Source organism: Carlito syrichta, unplaced genomic scaffold (genome assembly GCF_000164805.1).
Source record: "Carlito syrichta isolate Samal-C Ts95f unplaced genomic scaffold, Tarsius_syrichta-2.0.1 Scaffold314160, whole genome shotgun sequence".
In the NCBI taxonomy this organism is placed as follows: Eukaryota; Metazoa; Chordata; class Mammalia; order Primates; family Tarsiidae; genus Carlito; species Carlito syrichta.
This window is the reverse complement of record NW_007258256.1, coordinates 30,038-47,851: the sequence shown is the minus strand read 5'-3', so window position 1 is coordinate 47,851 and position 17,814 is coordinate 30,038. Positions and strand designations below refer to the sequence as shown.

The 17,814-nt window shown below is 31.1% G+C and overlaps 1 protein-coding gene across 1 annotated transcript in view; it reads right to left on the bottom strand.

Moving 5' to 3' along the window:
* Positions 1 to 17,814, bottom strand: part of LOC103273754 (cyclic nucleotide-binding domain-containing protein 1-like) — a 207,814-nt gene that overhangs the window by 161,812 nt on the left and 28,188 nt on the right. The window contains exons 2-3 of the mRNA XM_008071197.1: positions 4,973 to 5,110; positions 3,265 to 3,397 (exon numbers count right to left, since the gene is read on the bottom strand). Coding sequence (XP_008069388.1) covers positions 3,265 to 3,397; positions 4,973 to 5,110 — 271 coding nt within the window. The remainder of the gene's footprint in view (positions 1 to 3,264; positions 3,398 to 4,972; positions 5,111 to 17,814) is intronic.

Genomic DNA, 17,814 nt, shown 5'->3' with positions numbered 1-17,814 from the left:
GATTATAAATATATACTTGGTCTCCTTTTTCTTCCTTTAAAAGACATGACTTTATATAAAATAATAATATAATGTTGGGTTTGTATCATATATAGGTGTAATATATAGAATAATAATAGCATACAAAGGACATAGAACTATATAAGGTAATATTTCTATATCTAACTGGAATTAAGTTTGTAAAAACCTTAAGTAGATTCTGCTAAATTGAGATGTATATAGTAAGCCTTAGAGTAACCATTTAAAAAAATAACAAATGTGGTAAACATATTATTAAAATAATTAATATGCTACATTATAAATTATTAACTTAAAGAAAAAGAGACCAGGAAAGGAGAAATAGGGGAATAAAAAGATATCATGATCACAGGCACTTGGATCATCGGCACCATGGGGCACAAAACTGGTTTCAGGATGTTCTAGAGTGTTTCTTGGAACTAAGACTTTTGACCTCTGCAGAGTTAATTAACTGGAATAGATTGAAGTCAAAAAGTTGTTGGTATATAGACTCTATGCATTTTGTGATTGAAACACTCCATGTTTTGTTTGAAATGACTAGATGTTATTTTTACAGTTATTGTTTTGGTGGTGTTATTATTATTTTTTACATATTTTGTATTCCAGAACTAAACTGATTGCTACAAATTTTTTGAGTTTTTTTCAAGTATCATGTTTGCTACAACAATTTCTATGTGGGAAAAATGCTACATACCAACACAAGCAAGAAAACAATAAAATATGCACAAATAGCTAAATGTTAGTCATGTTTACATGGGGACAGCTTCTTTAGTGAGCTAAGGTGGCTGCCATTGTTCAGTTAGCCACATTTTAAAAGGAATAAACCTGGGAAGACTTTAGATGATGTGATACAAACTGGACAGGCCCAAATTACAAGCAACAATGTACATACTCATTATAGTTAGGCTCCCTTGGCATATGAAGCAGAAGACTTTAGAAGTTAACAAAGCAAATATAGCCAGAAACAAGCTTTACTTATTTCATAGATTGTCAAGGATTAATCTTAAACTCTATTAAGCTTTTGAATAATTAACTAAATCCCTCTGAAACTTCATCCAACATACATTCCTAGAATAAGATCAAAACACACATAATTATGCTTTGGGAATTATACTACTGCTAATTATAAACCTAGATAATAAAAATATAATTGTGCTATATTCTTCACATTTGATAAAAATTTAAAATAACTCTTAAGAAGTATTATAATCCAGTGCTTCTCTTGATGCCATTTGTCATTGCCATAAAAAAAAATTAGATTAGTTTGACAGGGTTTATTCTTCATCTAGGTGTGTTTATTTATAAAATCTAGTCTTTCAGAGCTGAAAAAGGTTTTAATGATTACCAGGTGAAATTGTCATCCTTCTCTAAGGAGAATAAATGTTTTATAAAACTATATAAGTGTAAGTACCACACATTTATATGCCTGTAAATCAGTAAGAAAATGTTATATTTGACTTACCCAGTATAATTACATATTGTTCAATGCAATAGATAGTTTAACAAACACCACCATTATTTTTCAAGATGCTTGCCAAAAAAACATGAATTCAACATTAGTCCAAGAAACTGTAAATCTCAGAAACTTTTAGCTCTTTGTTGGTAAATCTAAGCATTTTAGATTGATATTTTTGATTGTGAGACAGATTATTATCATTAGTAATTAAATATATTAAAAACATATAATTATTACATCCTTTCCAAATTCCATATTCTTTTGGGTCACTTAATTTGACATATATTTAATTTGGTTTATTTCCTCCTTTATAATCAGCTCAAAAATATTAATGTAACATAAATTGGCAAGGCTGAGGTAATATTTTCAATTAAAAAATAGCCCTGGGAATGAAGCAAGAATCAAAATTTGCTATTTCTCATACAAAGGGAGATACTTATGACAAATTTTTTAAAGTCTACATTTAAACAAATTGTTTCTATTCAATAAAAATGCTGAATTTAAAAATGTTTTGTTCCCAAGTTTTTGCAAGTCAGTTTACCACTTACCTTCCATTTGTATTTTTGACTAAAAAAATGACATTTATACCACATCAGGAAAAATACTTTATAAACAAAAAATATAATATCATTTTTCAAGTTTGTAAGCAAAATCAATATATATATTTGACTAAACATAGGTTAAATGCTGCATTTCAAAAAGTGATAAAACAAATATAAATGTAAGCACTAGAAGGAAATTTAGAACAAATATGAGAAAGGCTTTATAGTCACATCAAGTTTAACTGCTTTTATTAGAGTAACCCTGTTCTTTAAAGCATAATCTTGTCTCTAATTATATTTACTTTTTTCAATAAAATAAGACTCTGTGCTATGTTATGCTGAACCTCACTTTCCTGTTGTATAGTATGTTCTTCAAAGGATATCTAAGCAAGATTCCATAACTTCTCTACCATGTTTTTAATTATTAAATAGTCTCTTTCAGTAATTTACCACTCACACTCATTCTTTTTGGAACTTTAATCTCAAATTTAAATTAGGACCTCAATATAAGTGTGACTCTGTAGGCTTCGGGAGAAGTGTGTTTTTCAAATACTTTTTCTTCCATTGTAATCTAAATATTAGCTCCCTGTTTGGTAGGAAAGACAGGCAGTGTTGCAGTCTTCTTTGATTTGTGGTTCTCTGTTGTAGAGCAATTGTGTTTTCTTAGCAAAGGAGACCTAAAACGCTGACCCCTCCTAGCATATTTTCTCTTGTGTTGGTGTCACTTGTTAAATGGACTCTCAGATGAACAAAACTTGCAAAAATTACTCAATGCCACCTGCAATTTTTATGTCCACAAAACCAAGGAAATCCATCCATGTTATCTGAATGCCTCATTCATTCTCTATAATTATTTTTTCCACTGATAATGTGTAGCACATGTAGAGATGAGTAAACTTGCTGATTATGTAATTTCTCACCCAGGAAAACAGGGAAAACATGGCTATAGCCACTTGTATTTCTCCTTTTCAGTTGGCCCTTATAGTTAGTGACCATCAGGATGGTGCAGAAGAGGAAAGGTGATAGGGAATGGGAGAGATGTTGAGGAAGGTTAGCTCTGAGACTATTCAAGCCAGTACAGCATTATTTTTAACAAAAAGCAGAAAATAATCTAAATGCTCAATTCGAAGGTTATCATCAAATAAATTAGAGTAGCTATACAAATGAATTAATCTGTAAAATATCAAAATGATGAAGAATTACATAATGTAATGCAAACAAAATGATTCAAAATTGCATTAAACTCACCATGATCTGGAGGAAATTTTTTCCATTTAAGGAGACCAATTAACTCAGATATGGATAAAGTAGACCATTCTTCATAATAAGGACACTGACGAATTAATTTCAACTTTTGTATATTTTCAAGTTTTCTTTTTTCCTAAAAAATAATGTCATTATCACATTTTTAAAAAAGATAATTTTAAAAGGAAGAATAAATAACAAATATATAAATGACAGAAAAGTAAAATAAAGGATATATAAATATAAATTAGTATAAAATACGTTTGAATTATATTGGTACATCACTCTAATTCCACATTATAATTTTAATCTTCAGGACTACTTACTAAAATTATATTTTTCTACAATTCATGACATTTTATACTTATATAAATATTTTAGTATTTTTGAAACACTTTCATAGTCAAGACTAAACCCAATTGTTGGATTTGATAATATCAGATAAGTGGTACTGATATTTGGGAAATAAAAATAAAACATAAAAATATTTTTTTAAAGCAGTCATTCTGAAAATAAAAACAAGTGGTCGCCAGGAATTTGGAATGAAGTTGAATTCTGAGGAAGTTATCGCCACCATTGACACTGAGACCACCATATCATAAGAAATCCCCACTATTGGAGACCTAAAGCAAGAAGATGAATGTTTTCTCAACTACACCCCACATAAGCACCCAATCATGGTCTATGCTAGTACTCTTCAGGACCTGCACCAGGGCTAGACAGTACTTAAAAAGTATGGAACAGCAGGACCATGGGATCCTTCCAATATCATTATTTATGAAAACATCCTGTGCGACCCAAGGAAGAAGAAATAGAAGAGATGGAAAAATTTGGATTTGATTAGAAGAGAATAACTTATTAAACTGTATGTAAATAAGTTATCTTAAGCAGCAGAATTAGGCGATGATAATTAAATTATCACCTATTCGTGCGGTAAGAGTTTGATGTCTGTTTTAGTTATGAAATATCATGCCAATCACTCCCAAGTATTTTTCCTTCTAGATAGACTATAGAGCTTGGGAAAATAGTGGTACTGCTCTCTGTCTTATCATTCTAGTATTCCTAGCACATGGCATGCTGTGGACACTCAAAACACATTTTTGTTGAGTGAATGAATGGATAAATGAATGAGTTTCAATTAATGAAAAATTAAATGGTACTTAAAGATATACTTAAAGCATATTCATAAAGACCTTTGTTTATACCTCAACTACCCATCACCAGCAGAGGCTTAAGTGATGTTCATCAAATAAGCCACATTGTTTTCAGAGACAAGGTCTCATTATTTTGCCCTGGTTTAAGTGCAGGGGTGAGATCGTACCTCACTGCAGACTCAGACTTCTGGGTTGAGGCTCCTACCTGAGCCTCCCAAGTAAGTGGTTAGGATTTCAGGCATGTACCTCCATGCACAGCTAATTTTTATTTTTTTGTTGTTGTTTTTAATATTTTTGTAGAGACAAGATCTTACTATGCTGCCCAAGCTGGTCTCAAACTCCTGGCCTCAAGGCAATCCTCCCATCTCAACCTACCAAGGTGCTGGAATTACAAGCATGAACCACCACTACACCCAGCCTTAAGCCACATTTCTATGGTCTCTAGGTCAAGTCAAATTTTAAAAGTTAAAAAATATAATATCTTTGTCTAGAGAGGTAAAAATTAGCTTGCGCCTCATCCCATACTATGTTATCCTATAGATGAATTATAGTCATACCGATTTTAACTTTGCATATTCCTTTGCAGGGATTTTAAGAATTTCACAATCATCTTTTGTCACCACTGAGAACACTTGCGTTTCTGATTTAATCTCAGATGTAACTTCCAGGGATCCAAAGGTACTCCATTTTTTAAGCTGTAGAAATACCAAAGGCAACTTAAACTTTATTACCACTCATCAACATAAAACTGCCAGTGAGGATGATAGGAATAGTGTAGAAGAGTCTGCAAAAGGGATAATTGTAGATCAAACTTCACATCTATGAAAGAAGGGGCTCTACACAGTCTTTACATGCATGTCTCCAATTTCTGCCTGATGACACTTCCCCAAGGCAAGAAAAATATTCATTCTTGTTTACCAACACAAAGAAAATGATACAAAAAATATTCTGTTTTATTCACAGATTTATTTTAAGTGCCTAAGATGGTCCTTCACACATAGTAGCCATTCAATAAATATTAATTGAAAGAATGGAAAAAAGATACACTAATATATGGTTCCCTGTTTGTTTTATCAGCATATTTTATATTAAGTAATAATAACCAAAATGAATAGAGGGTTAAATAGTGTAGAAGAAATTGACACATATATTTAAGTATGATCACCTAGTTTATAAGTTTAAATGTTAGCATGGAAAAAAATTTACCACTGGAATGCAAATGATAAGTTTTTAGATTATAATGAAACTACATATATAGTTATATAGGAAATCTATATTAATGTGTGCCTGGGAATGAGGGCATGTGAAGGACAAGAGGCATATTTGTATGAGATATCGAGGAGCTTCTTAGGGAAAACAACAGGTCAATGTGCTCATCTAAGGCAATATGATAGGACTTCCACTTTTCCACTTCAACTCCATAGAAAGTTCATTTATGTATTTGAACTAAAATGTGACTGAGCTTAAAACTGCAAGTCTAGATATATAGAGGAAATTAAAAATGTTAAACAGTCATTGCTGAAGCCAATGTAGGTCCCAGTACTATCAAACAGACCAAGATCCCGAGGGGCTGAGTTCTGGGGCTTGTCATACATGTGGGAACAAGAGATGAGACTAAGCACCATGCAAGATGAGGGACTGGCATTGAACATCCTTGCCTAAAGCCTAGGAACTTGAAGGATTGCCCCAGTTGTGAAATGCAGACAAGAAAAACCACACAGTACCCTATAAAATCTGCATAAAAGCTTGTCTTTCAATCGTGGAACTAAGCAGAGTTGTCACAAAGGGAGGAATCTAGGTTTGCAACTCATGTTAGTGCAGAATATGCATTTACACATCGTACAGGACTCAACGCTGAAAATATAGTGTAGAGCCTGTTACTCTCTGGTAAAATTTCGAGGATCCAGAAAGGTACAAACTCTAAACTTTTTGCATAAATTAGAAGAAAAGAAATTCCCATAGAAATAAATTCCTGCTAATGACAAAATCATGATAAAAACAATTACAAGACATACAATTAAATAAACTTCTATGAAGGAAAGTCAACAAACAAAGAAGCAGAAAAAAAAAAAAGGAACACCTAAAACAAGAAACACACATTTAAAATATTAAAATCAGAGTATAAAATCAGAACATGACATGATGGAAGCAAAAGAGGCATTTGGGAAGATAATAAAATTAAACTTCTATAAATAAGTGTTATTGAAAAAAATGAGTGGACATTAATTTGTAGCTTAAAACTAATTCCCCCCCCCCCCCAAAAAAACCATGGCATGGATAATATACAAGAAAATGATCCACAACAAAATATACTACTAGGTATGGAAACTAGATGGAGACCATTCAGCATAAATCTAACAGAAATTCCAGAAGAAATAAAAAATAATAGGAGAAAAGTAATGCATAAGTGATAATGGCTATACATTTTCCAGAATTGGGAGCAGAGGAGAGTCTTCCAAAGGGAGTGCACAAAATCCAGAGATGCATTGGCATTTTACATTGCTGCCCAGGATTTGGTATATACTCTCTTAGCCTTTCTCCTTTTCCAGATCCCCCTTTATTATCTTGTTGGCTATTAATAATTTCAAGCAGATGTTTTCTGCTTATATTTTTCTAATTTCTCTAGTCATTTTTAATGTGTTAGTGAATTACCTAATAAACTCTTATGAAAGAAGTCTTTCATGATTTGGATAACATTCTGAAAGTTGTATTTCATGACTTATTAACTAAAATCATCAGATAATTAGGGTCAATTGGAAAATTTTATGATTAGGAAATTATAAAACTTAAATACCCTTTACATGCCCAATTATTTTAGTTGAATTATCTGAAAAAATATTAATATTTATAAGATTTCTATTTTGTTCTGCAAATATAGACATCTTAAAAGTGCTCAGGAAAAATAACTTTCTCCCTAGAATATAATACTTCCTTAAAAGAGCAATTTTGTGTGGGTAAAACAAACAAGATATTAATTTTAGACATTATATGAAACAAATTACTAAAAGATGAATTTCAACTAGGACAATACTGAATCCAAAAAGAAGAAATGCAAAGAACTTGATAAAAACATTGGTAGATGCAAATAGCATTATCCATATACAATAATTTTAAGATGACTAATATCCATATAGACATAGATATTTAAATAAAGGTTAAAATGATTTTACAATAGTAACTCAGAAGAGAGAAGCAGGAAGTTCTAGAATTAAAATATTTGAGACTATTTCTATTCTAGGACTAGGAAAGAAAAAATATTATATAGATTTTCTTAGTTCAAATGACAAATTTAATTATATAGAAGTGAATATGAATGAAAAAAGAAGATAAACGCAATGGCAAAAGTAAAGAAGTGAGGGATATTTGCTATGAATCTGGTAAACATAAAGAATAATGTCTCAAATATCTAGCACTTATAATTTGACTTAAGTAATAGAAAACAACAAAAAATTATTATGTAAAAAAGACAGAAATACTGAAAAAAGAAAAACAATTTCTAGAAGAAAAGAACCAAATGACTCACACACAAAGTAAACATTCTCACATTCACTAGAAATCAAAAAAGTGTAATTACAGTCATAATGCTACAAGGCCACATGTTTTTTTAATCCACTGGATTGAAATATTGTATTAAACTACTATAACCTATGGGACTGGTAAAATACTTTAACACATAACTCCAGAGATTGTAAAGCCTTTTTTTAAAGATGAGAAATTATCTGGCAATATCTATTAAAATAAAGAAAAAATACACACAATATCTTATCCAGAAATCTACCCTTTAGGAATCTACCATATAGAAATAAATGCATTTTTAAGAATATATTCACAATAAGTATATTGTAGCTATATATATGTGTGTATATATGTATTATATATGTGTGTATATATATCTATATTTATGTGAAACCAAGTCTAACTTGATGTACAACGTTTATACTATGGAGACATAATTAAACCATGTCTTTTAATGTTTTAACATACTATAAATATTTAGTGACATCTATGTATCTTAGCCTGAATAAATTATTATAATAAAAAAAAACAAGTAGCAGGTGAAAATGCATATACAAATTTTTATAAAATAATAATAAATTGTATAAAAAGTTCTTAAGGTGCAATTACAAAAAAGTTATTCAGATAAGTAATCTATGTAATATTAATTGATTGTAATTAATATATGTAATTGATTGTTTGCTAGAGTCAATTCAGAAGATGATGTGCCAGTGGACATACCAGGTTGATGATGTTCTTATGTTCAGTAAATAAAGGTGGAGATAAAATGGCAGAAGCTTTATTAATATTTTTTTCAAATTTCCTTATCTTTTTTTAAAGATAATAGGAAGTATATATTAAATTTGAACATCTTAACACTTTTAAAAACATTTTACAATGCAACTTCAAATAGCATGCTGTTATTTTTTTATACATGTGTTATCTCTCTTGATACCTTTAACTGATGCATAACATACCTTAAATGATATACATCAGATGATTTCAGTTATTCTCTCTGATAACTACAGATAATTATTATGGTTTACTTTATATTTAAAAATTTTTCAATATAGAGAGCAGTTTTTAAATCAGGCAACACTTGCTATATAAATTATTTATAGCTCAATCTTTCTCAATTTTTCAGAAACGTAATTTATTAAGACTGTGTATATAACCCTATGCTGATGGGGATAGTTGGTGGAGGTACACAAAAGGAACCGTTTCTCTCACTTCTAAATTCTCATGTTATTTTACTGAAAAATGAATTGCTAACTAAATTTATTGAAAATTCATGCAATACCATGCTGAAGAATTTTTAAACTGCTATGATATTATATGACCCAAGCAATCTGTCTCTGAATAAGAATTGGTAAAAGTTTTCTTTTGCATAACATTATGTTGAAATTTGTTTTTCGCTGCATTTTACAAAAATAAACTTTCCTAAAAAACAAAACTATTTTATTGGTATAATTTTTGTCCTCATTTTTTCTATATTTTTTAGCTTCTAGGCATGTACACATTAAGCAAGATCAATAGCTAAAATTAGAGCTGCTATTTTTAAACCAAGGAAAGGTCTTGTTCTAAGCCCTAGGAAACATATTTTCTTTTTGCTAAGGGGATGAAGAGGCAGCCAGAAAACACAAAGCTTCTCTTGATCAGGTGCCCATAATCTAGTCAATAGATGAACTTCTATTCGAACTCCTAACATATTATGCCACAATTTGTGATAATTTGTAAATTTCCATTTTTCTTGCATGAGTTTCTATAGTTTTCATTGTATTCTCAAAATTCTCTGTGTCTCCAAAGAAGATTAATAAGCATTGATCCAGATACAAAAATGTTACAATTTTCCAAGTTAGAAAGATGTTGTATTTTATAATATTTCACATACTTAGAAAGAATTTGGCCATAATATATCATATTAGGGATATATTTGGAAGACAGAAGTAAGGACTAACTGGATGTGAGTACCATCTAATTGGGACCTAATACAGTCCATTGACTGAAGGAGTGGCCTGAGTGTTTAAATAGGAATTTTCAGAATATATTTATTTCAAACCTGTATGTAGTATCAAAAGAAAAAAAAGCCTTTTTAGTTATAGAAAAAGAATTAGTCTTTCAGCATTATTCAAATAACATGCATTAAGTAAAACCTAGAAATCATTTTGTTGATAACAGCTTATCTGAATTCTATTCAGTTTCAAGACTAGTTTAAATCTTATCTTTTTCATAAAGTTACCTAGTTCACCTGAATCATCCATTTGATTTCTAATAGATTATGTACATTAGATTTTATAATATGTCATATTCTAACATATAAGGATACTAAAAAAATTAATGACAATATATCACTTTCTTCAAACTCTGAAAATAGGAAATTTATATTTTTTTTCCCCCCACACGAAATAAACCTGAGTTGCATACTCATCACTTGGGGCCACTTTAAAACTAGCAATATTCTAATCAAATGTCCTTAAATTGACATTCCTGTTATAAAAAATTAATTAAAATATTCGTTTATATTGAATTTAGTAATTTATTTGACTCCTTACTTAATTCCACTGTGGTCATAAAACATAATTTAAATGATTTGGAATTTTTTGAGACTCGGTTTATGTTCCAGCACAAGATTAGCTTTTTAAAAAATGTTCCATACACACTAAAAATAAATGTGTATTCTGAAATTATTTGTGGTGTTGAATACAGGACAATTAGGTCAAGTTTTTAATTACGTTGTTCAGAATTTTCTTTATCAATTACTCAGTGGTGTCTGTTAAAATCACAAAAATAGTTGCAGATTTTTGAATTTCTTCTTTTTGCTCCAAGTTTTATTTTATATATATTGAGGTAATAATTTTCAGTTCATATAAATTGCTTACTCATCATGAAATGTCTTTCTTTATTTTTAATAATGCTTTTTCAATAAAATCTACTTTGCATACTATAATATATCTGTCCTAGCTTTTTTTTTCTTTTTGGTTAGTGTGATCTGGTTTATCAATATCAATTATTTTACTTTGTAACTCTCAATATCTCTGTATAAGGGTGTATAAGCATACAGGGTGTAGCTTTCAGTCTGACAAGTTTGTTTTTTTAAAGTATTTAGTCTGTTTACATTTAATGTAGTTACCAGTATGTTTGAATTTAAATCTGTCATCTTAATATTTGATTTCTATTTTTCAATCTATAGTTTGTGTCATTTCCTCCTTTATTGCTAAATTTTAAGCCAACCAAATATTTTCTACCATCTTATGATCTCTTTTAACTTATTTATTCTGCTATTATTATCTTAGTGATTATCTAGTAATTAGTACTGCATCCTTGTCTTAATAGAGTGTACCCTAAATTACAGAAGTCTCTCATTGTCCATGGGAGATATGTTCCAGATCTCCAGTCAATGCCTTAAATCACAGATAAAGTTTGTAAATTGGGCACAGTAAGAGGCTAACAAAGGTAACTTCCAATTAAATAAAAAACTATATATTTAATAAATTTAAATATAATTTAGAACTTTTAAGTTGTTTATTTCTAGAATTTTTATTTAATATTTTCAGAACAGAATTCACGTCTAATAACTAAAATTGTAAAAAGGGAAACTGGAGGTAAGAATTCTGAATTACCTTTCTCATTCCTCAGAGAGGCAAGGGGTGAAAAATCCTTTAAATTCATTTACACTGTCCTCTTTCTGTTTTTGCTACTTTTTTTGAGTAGGAGTCTGACTCTGTTGCCCAGGCTGGAGTGCAGTGGCATGCTCATGGTCACAGTAACCTTGATCTGCTTGGCTCAGGTGATCCTTCCGCCTCAACCTTTCAAGTAGTTGGATCCACAGGTGTGCACCACCATGCCCAGGTACTATTTTTATTTATTTTAGAGACAAGGTCTCATCAAGTTGCCCAGGCTATTTCTTGAACCTCTGAGCTCAAGCACACCTCCCAAGAGCAGGCTGGGATTACAGGTGTGAACCACCATGCCTGGCTTGTTTTTTGCTACTTTTGATGTATTTTATTTCTAAATACATGTAGAAACTCCACAAAGCATAATAGTGTTTAATAACATTAATTTATACTTATATTTACTTACATATTCACCAAAAAGTTTCTTTATTCTTCAGTTCTTTCTATATTTCTGTACCTCAATTCTGGATAATTTCCTTTCTGCCGAAGTTCTTTGGTACTCCTTTTAGTGTAGGTTGCTGGTAATGAAATCTTTCTTTATTGTCTGAATGCATCTTTATGTGTCCTTTATTTTAAAAGTTAGTTCCACTGAATATAGTAGTCTAGGTTGGAAGCAACTTTTTTTCCCCTGAATGTTTTAAAATTTTTATTTCATTGTTTTCTGGCATTCAATATTTGTTAAGATATCTTTAAAACTTACCTAGGAGCATAGTGTATCTTTTCTGTCTACTTTGACTTTAAGTTTCTTCTCTGTCTTTGGTTTGCACTAGTTTAATTTTTATGTGTCTAGGTGAGATTATCTAGCTTGTAATTCATACAGCATCTTGAATCTGGCACTAGATTCAAATCAGAAAAACTTCCACAGTAAGAAAAAATTTTAACCAGAACTTCTTCAGGTTGAACCAAATATTGTTTCAACTGAATTTTTATTCCTCCCTTTTTTTTGTACTTTTTATTGCATACTTGTCAGAATTTTTCAAGTCTCATCTATCTTATGTTTATACACACACACACACACACACACACACACATATATATATATATATATCATCTATATTCTTCTTCATATATACTTGTGATGTTTTCTACTAATTTATTTTCCAGTTAGGTAACTCTTTTGCAGGATTTGAGAGAAAGGGAGCTTGATATGTCTCTTTTTCTTTTAAAACATTTACCTATTCTTATGCCTCACCGAACGAGAGACTATAACCCTATATTAGTCAGGACTCTCCAGAAAAAACTGAATCAGCCATATTTATTAGTTTTAGATTCAAACTGGTAGATATTAACATTTAAATATGTAGACTGAGTAAATCAGACTGTTCTCCATAATATGGGTTAAAGAAAATAATTGAATAGAAAACCTGCTGAAAATGACATCTATTGTGTATTACTTGTTATTATACTTTTAAGTTATGAACTTTCAATTTGTTCATTTTTTTGTTTACCATTTTGAATTTACACTAAAATTATCCCTACTGTAATCTACTTTAAAAAAAATTAATGTTATTGGAAACTAATAACTCCAATATCTGAATTACCTGGGTGTTTATTTCTACTAACTTATGTTTGTTTTTGTTTTGTATTTTGTATTTTGACATTCCTGGTAACTTTTTAGTCAATACTGGACAATATGTATGAGAACCCATAATAGTTGTAGATGATAACATCTTTCTTCGAGATGTCTTACTTTTCTGACAGTCAATTAGTGTAGGAGCATATTAAATTGTCCCAATCAAGAATTGAGGTGTTTTGAGACTGCCTTTCAGTCTTCATGACAGTGTTTTGATTCTGGTTTTCAAATGATAGACAGATATATTTCTTAGAGCCTCTTATCCTTAACAGAGCCAGAACTCTTAATTTCTATTCATCAAATACATGAGACTGGCGAAATTTACTTCTTAAGTTTATAGCTGATCTTTTTACTTGAATTCTGTGATGGTCTAATCAACTTGAGTGGGCCATAGGGTAACCAGATACTTGATCAAGCACTGTTTTGGGTAATTCTCTGGAGGTGTTATTTATTAGTTTCACATTTAAATCGGTAGATATTAACATTTAAGTATGTAGACTGAGTAAATCAGACTGCTCTCCATAATGTGAGTTAAAGAAAACAATTGAATAGAAAAGAAAAAAGGCTGACTTTTCTCTGAATAAGAAAAAAGTTCTTCTCCCTGACAGCCTTCAAGCTGGAACATCTACCCTCCATACTCAAGCTGGACATCAGCTCTGTAGATTTTAGACTTGCCAGTCTCCATAATTACATGAGCAAATTTCTTATAATAATTCATATATATGTATCAGATATATATCCCATATATATACATATGCTTGGTCTGTTTTTTTCTGGAGAGTCCTGACTACTGTAGGGTTGTAGTCTCTTGTTCAATGAGGCATAAGAATAGGCAAATGCTTTAAAAGAAAAAGACATACATCAAACTCCCTTTCCCTCAAATCCTGGCTGTCTGGGTAGACTGAACTCAAATTTGTGTTGCACTGACATTCTGAGGTTTTCAAAAGTTCTGATTCACTACTTTCTGCTCATTTTTCATTTCCATGGTGCTTACAAGTTGGTGGATATCTTTAAGAAAAATGAACAAGAAATGTCTGGCTCAAAACAATATATTTCCCTTCTTTCTTGAATCATGACCACTCGAATCCTGGTTCTCTTGATTGCTCTCTGATACCATCAAACAGTTTTTCATTTGAGTTTATTCAACTTTTATAATTGTTCTCAGCAAGAAGATTGGTTTGACACACGATAATTCACCACGGCAAAAAGTCACCTGATATTCACCAAACTAAATCGACTATTTCTTTAAAACAAGATCTACTCCCATTTCTATGGTTAGGACTTTATTGCTTGCCCTTATCATCCCTATGTATATTAAGTAACAAAATTATTCAGCTTAGGTAATCAGACCATGGCATCCAAGTCTTTTCTCATAAGGGTGGAGATTCTGGTAAGGTAAACCCATGATTTCTACATAAATTAGTGTCTGTAATAGGAAAAGTAGGAAGACATAAATTAGTATAATAGGAAGAGCCTGATCCTGGTTTTGACATTTTTTAAATTTTGCTTAAATATTTTTTTATTTTTTAGTTTTTTTATTATTATTATTTTATTATAAAGATGTGGGGTACAATTCAGGGTTAGGTATACAAATGCTGATTATGCAAGTACCCTTGTTGAGAGGTGTTCCCTTCCCTCCCCTAGCAGTTTCCCTCAACTGCTACCCCCACCCCCCCTCCTGACAGTTTCCCAATACTGTCAATTCCTTTCTTATAGCATTATGATAATTGTTCAAGGTCTGTTTATGAGTGAGAATATATGGTACTCTGTACTTTGTTTCTGTGATAGATCACTGAGTATGATAGACTCTAAATCCATCCAAGTTGCTGCAAAGTCCATATGTTTGTCCTTGTTTATGGCTGCATAATATTCCATTGTGTATATGTACCACATTTTTTTTTTATCCAGTCCAGCATGGTTGGTTCCATGTTTTTACTATTGTGAACAGAGCTGCACAAACATACAAGTGCAGGTATCTTTTTTGTAGAATTATTTGAGTTCCTATGGGTATATTCCCAATAGGGGAATTGCTGGGTCATATGGAAGGGGTTTTGACATTTTTTCACCCTACAAAAACATGAGAAAGAGGGATCAAGTTGATAGCTTATCAACAGAAGTAAGGAATTAGTAACATCCAAAGAAAAAGAAAGATGATATATCTACATCTATAGGTATAGATGTATAGATATCCATTGTAGTTGATAAGCAAGTTAATATTAATGTATTAGTAACAGAAAATCTCTGAAGTCTTACTATTCATACAAATTAGGTAGCAATGAGAGTAATATGAATATTTATCATTGATTCTTATTTTCAGGTTATATTTGTCATATGCGTGTGTCTTGTTCAAATATATATTTATCAACTAAATTATTTTGAAAGCTATACATTTTCTAGTTTCTATAAAAGAAATTTTAAAGAGTGCAGGAAAGAGGGTGAAACAGCAAAGAAAAATAATGTATATAATAAAAGTATCTAGAGAACTCATAGGAAACATGCTTCTAGCATAAGTGTTCCACTACTCACAACATAATGTCTTCAGAACAACACAGGCTGAATCCTTAGCACATGGGCACAACTCTGTTAATAGCCGTAAACTAATTCTCAGGTAGATCTCCAAGTACTTTCTTCTGCATTGATTTTGTGTGTTTCTTTTGTTGTTTAATGGTTCAGAGAGATAAAACCTTTAGCACTGACTGGAGCAACAAGTCTCCTTTTTCTGTTTTGGTGAATTGAGCTTCTTCTGACTTTTTACTAAGGAGTCAGTACTTTATTTTTTTCTATATCCCTAGCTGCTCCAAAACTGAATTCAAAGGAGTCATCTAGCATGATACATCACTTTCATGAACTGAGTCGGGAAGTATTGAATATTTAATTCAATCAGGCATATATTTCAAAACATTACACCAATTAATAAAAAATAACAGTTAAGCAAATGAAGTATATTTCATAATATTCTAAACATCGTTGGTGCTCTGTTAGTATTGTTGACTATTTATATATAAGAAAAGTCATTTTTAGTACCACTGTTTTTTGAGATTCTTTTATTATCTTGTTACTAGGGGAAGATTAATCTACCTTACATATAAAAGTATACCATTCAGCCACTAGATATAATCATTCCTGCATGCTATTTAGTAAAAGTGCTCTTCCATACTTGGAAGCTATATTGTAAAAATATAACTGTAAACATATTCACAATAATTTAAGGAAGAATAAGCACCAAGAACTAAAAACATTCCTATATTATAATGTAGAATTTAGTGTCAGTTAAAGAAGTGCTTAGTGTCTAACTTAAATAATCATACATCTTTTGTGTTAGCATGTAAAGTTCACTAAAAAAATTAATGGAGCGCATGTTGAAATGCATACTTTATATGTGTTCATACACAAGTGCTCACCACATGTTCATTAGCTATTGCAGTTATAAAACCTAAAGTGCCTTAATGAACTAACATCATTCATTTGTATGTGGTATATTCATTTATAAATTGACTGCTCTGGTGTGGTTTGAATTTAATGTAAAAAATGATATATTTAGTTAGTTTTATATAGCAGACTTTTTCTAATAAAACAGAAACACTGCTCCTGACATATTCAAAATAAAACATTTTCCCACATAACACTAAATTAAATGGCTCAGTTTTCTATTTAATCTGAATTTAATGTTTTATTTTAAAGAAGATTCAGTTGCATATGCTTAGAAATAATATGAATTGTCAGTCTATTTTCAATGTGAAAAGAAGTTAAAATTTACATTTTTTCCAATTTGGTATTTGTGTAAATTATTTTATTGATATAAGGTATACATATTTTTGAGATATATGTGATAATTATGCTATAGCCAAAACACAAGAAAGGAGAATTGCCAGTACACCAGGTTCAAATTTTGAGTCCTTTAATAGCATGCGGTCAAGAGTAGTCTCATGCCAAGAAAGTTCTCAACACTAAAAATGGAATCAGCAAGAAGCTTATAAAGGCAAAATCCACAAGTGGGCTACATAGCAGGGGGTGAGGATACAAGGAACCCAAAAGCAAAAGGAACAATCTATTGAATTTCAGTTAACAAGGCATACAATTACATGGAACTTGTGGCTAGGGAGTTTTCAAACAGTCATCAAGAAAGATCAGTATGAACAGCTCAGGGGAACAAGGCTGTGGGTCTATGGTCATGGGAATGTTACAACAATCACTCATACACATTGGGAGGGTCATTTTTAGGTTAGGCAGACAGTTAAGGTGGAGGACTTTAACAAAATGAAGTTACTTATGTCAAGCAAGCTAATACAATTATTTTACATATTTCATTAGCTATTGCATTCCCCCTTTTAGTTGTACATGAGTCAATCGTTGACTCATTGGTCATGGATATGGAATTATAATAGGTTTTTACATGCATAAATTTTACAGAATTGATTCATTGTTTAACAAAATTGATAAACCAATTGAATACACAAGGCTTTATAAGCAAACTGAGGACAAGGAGGATAAGTGAACTGACCAAACTGGTGATGAGAGTTGTTAACTAGCCGGGCTTGGTGGCTCAGCCTATAATCCCACACTTTGGGAGGCTGAGGCGGGTGGATTGCCTGAGCCTGCGGGTTCGAGACCCGCCTGGGCAACTTGGCAAGACCTCATCTCTACAATAACTCAAAAA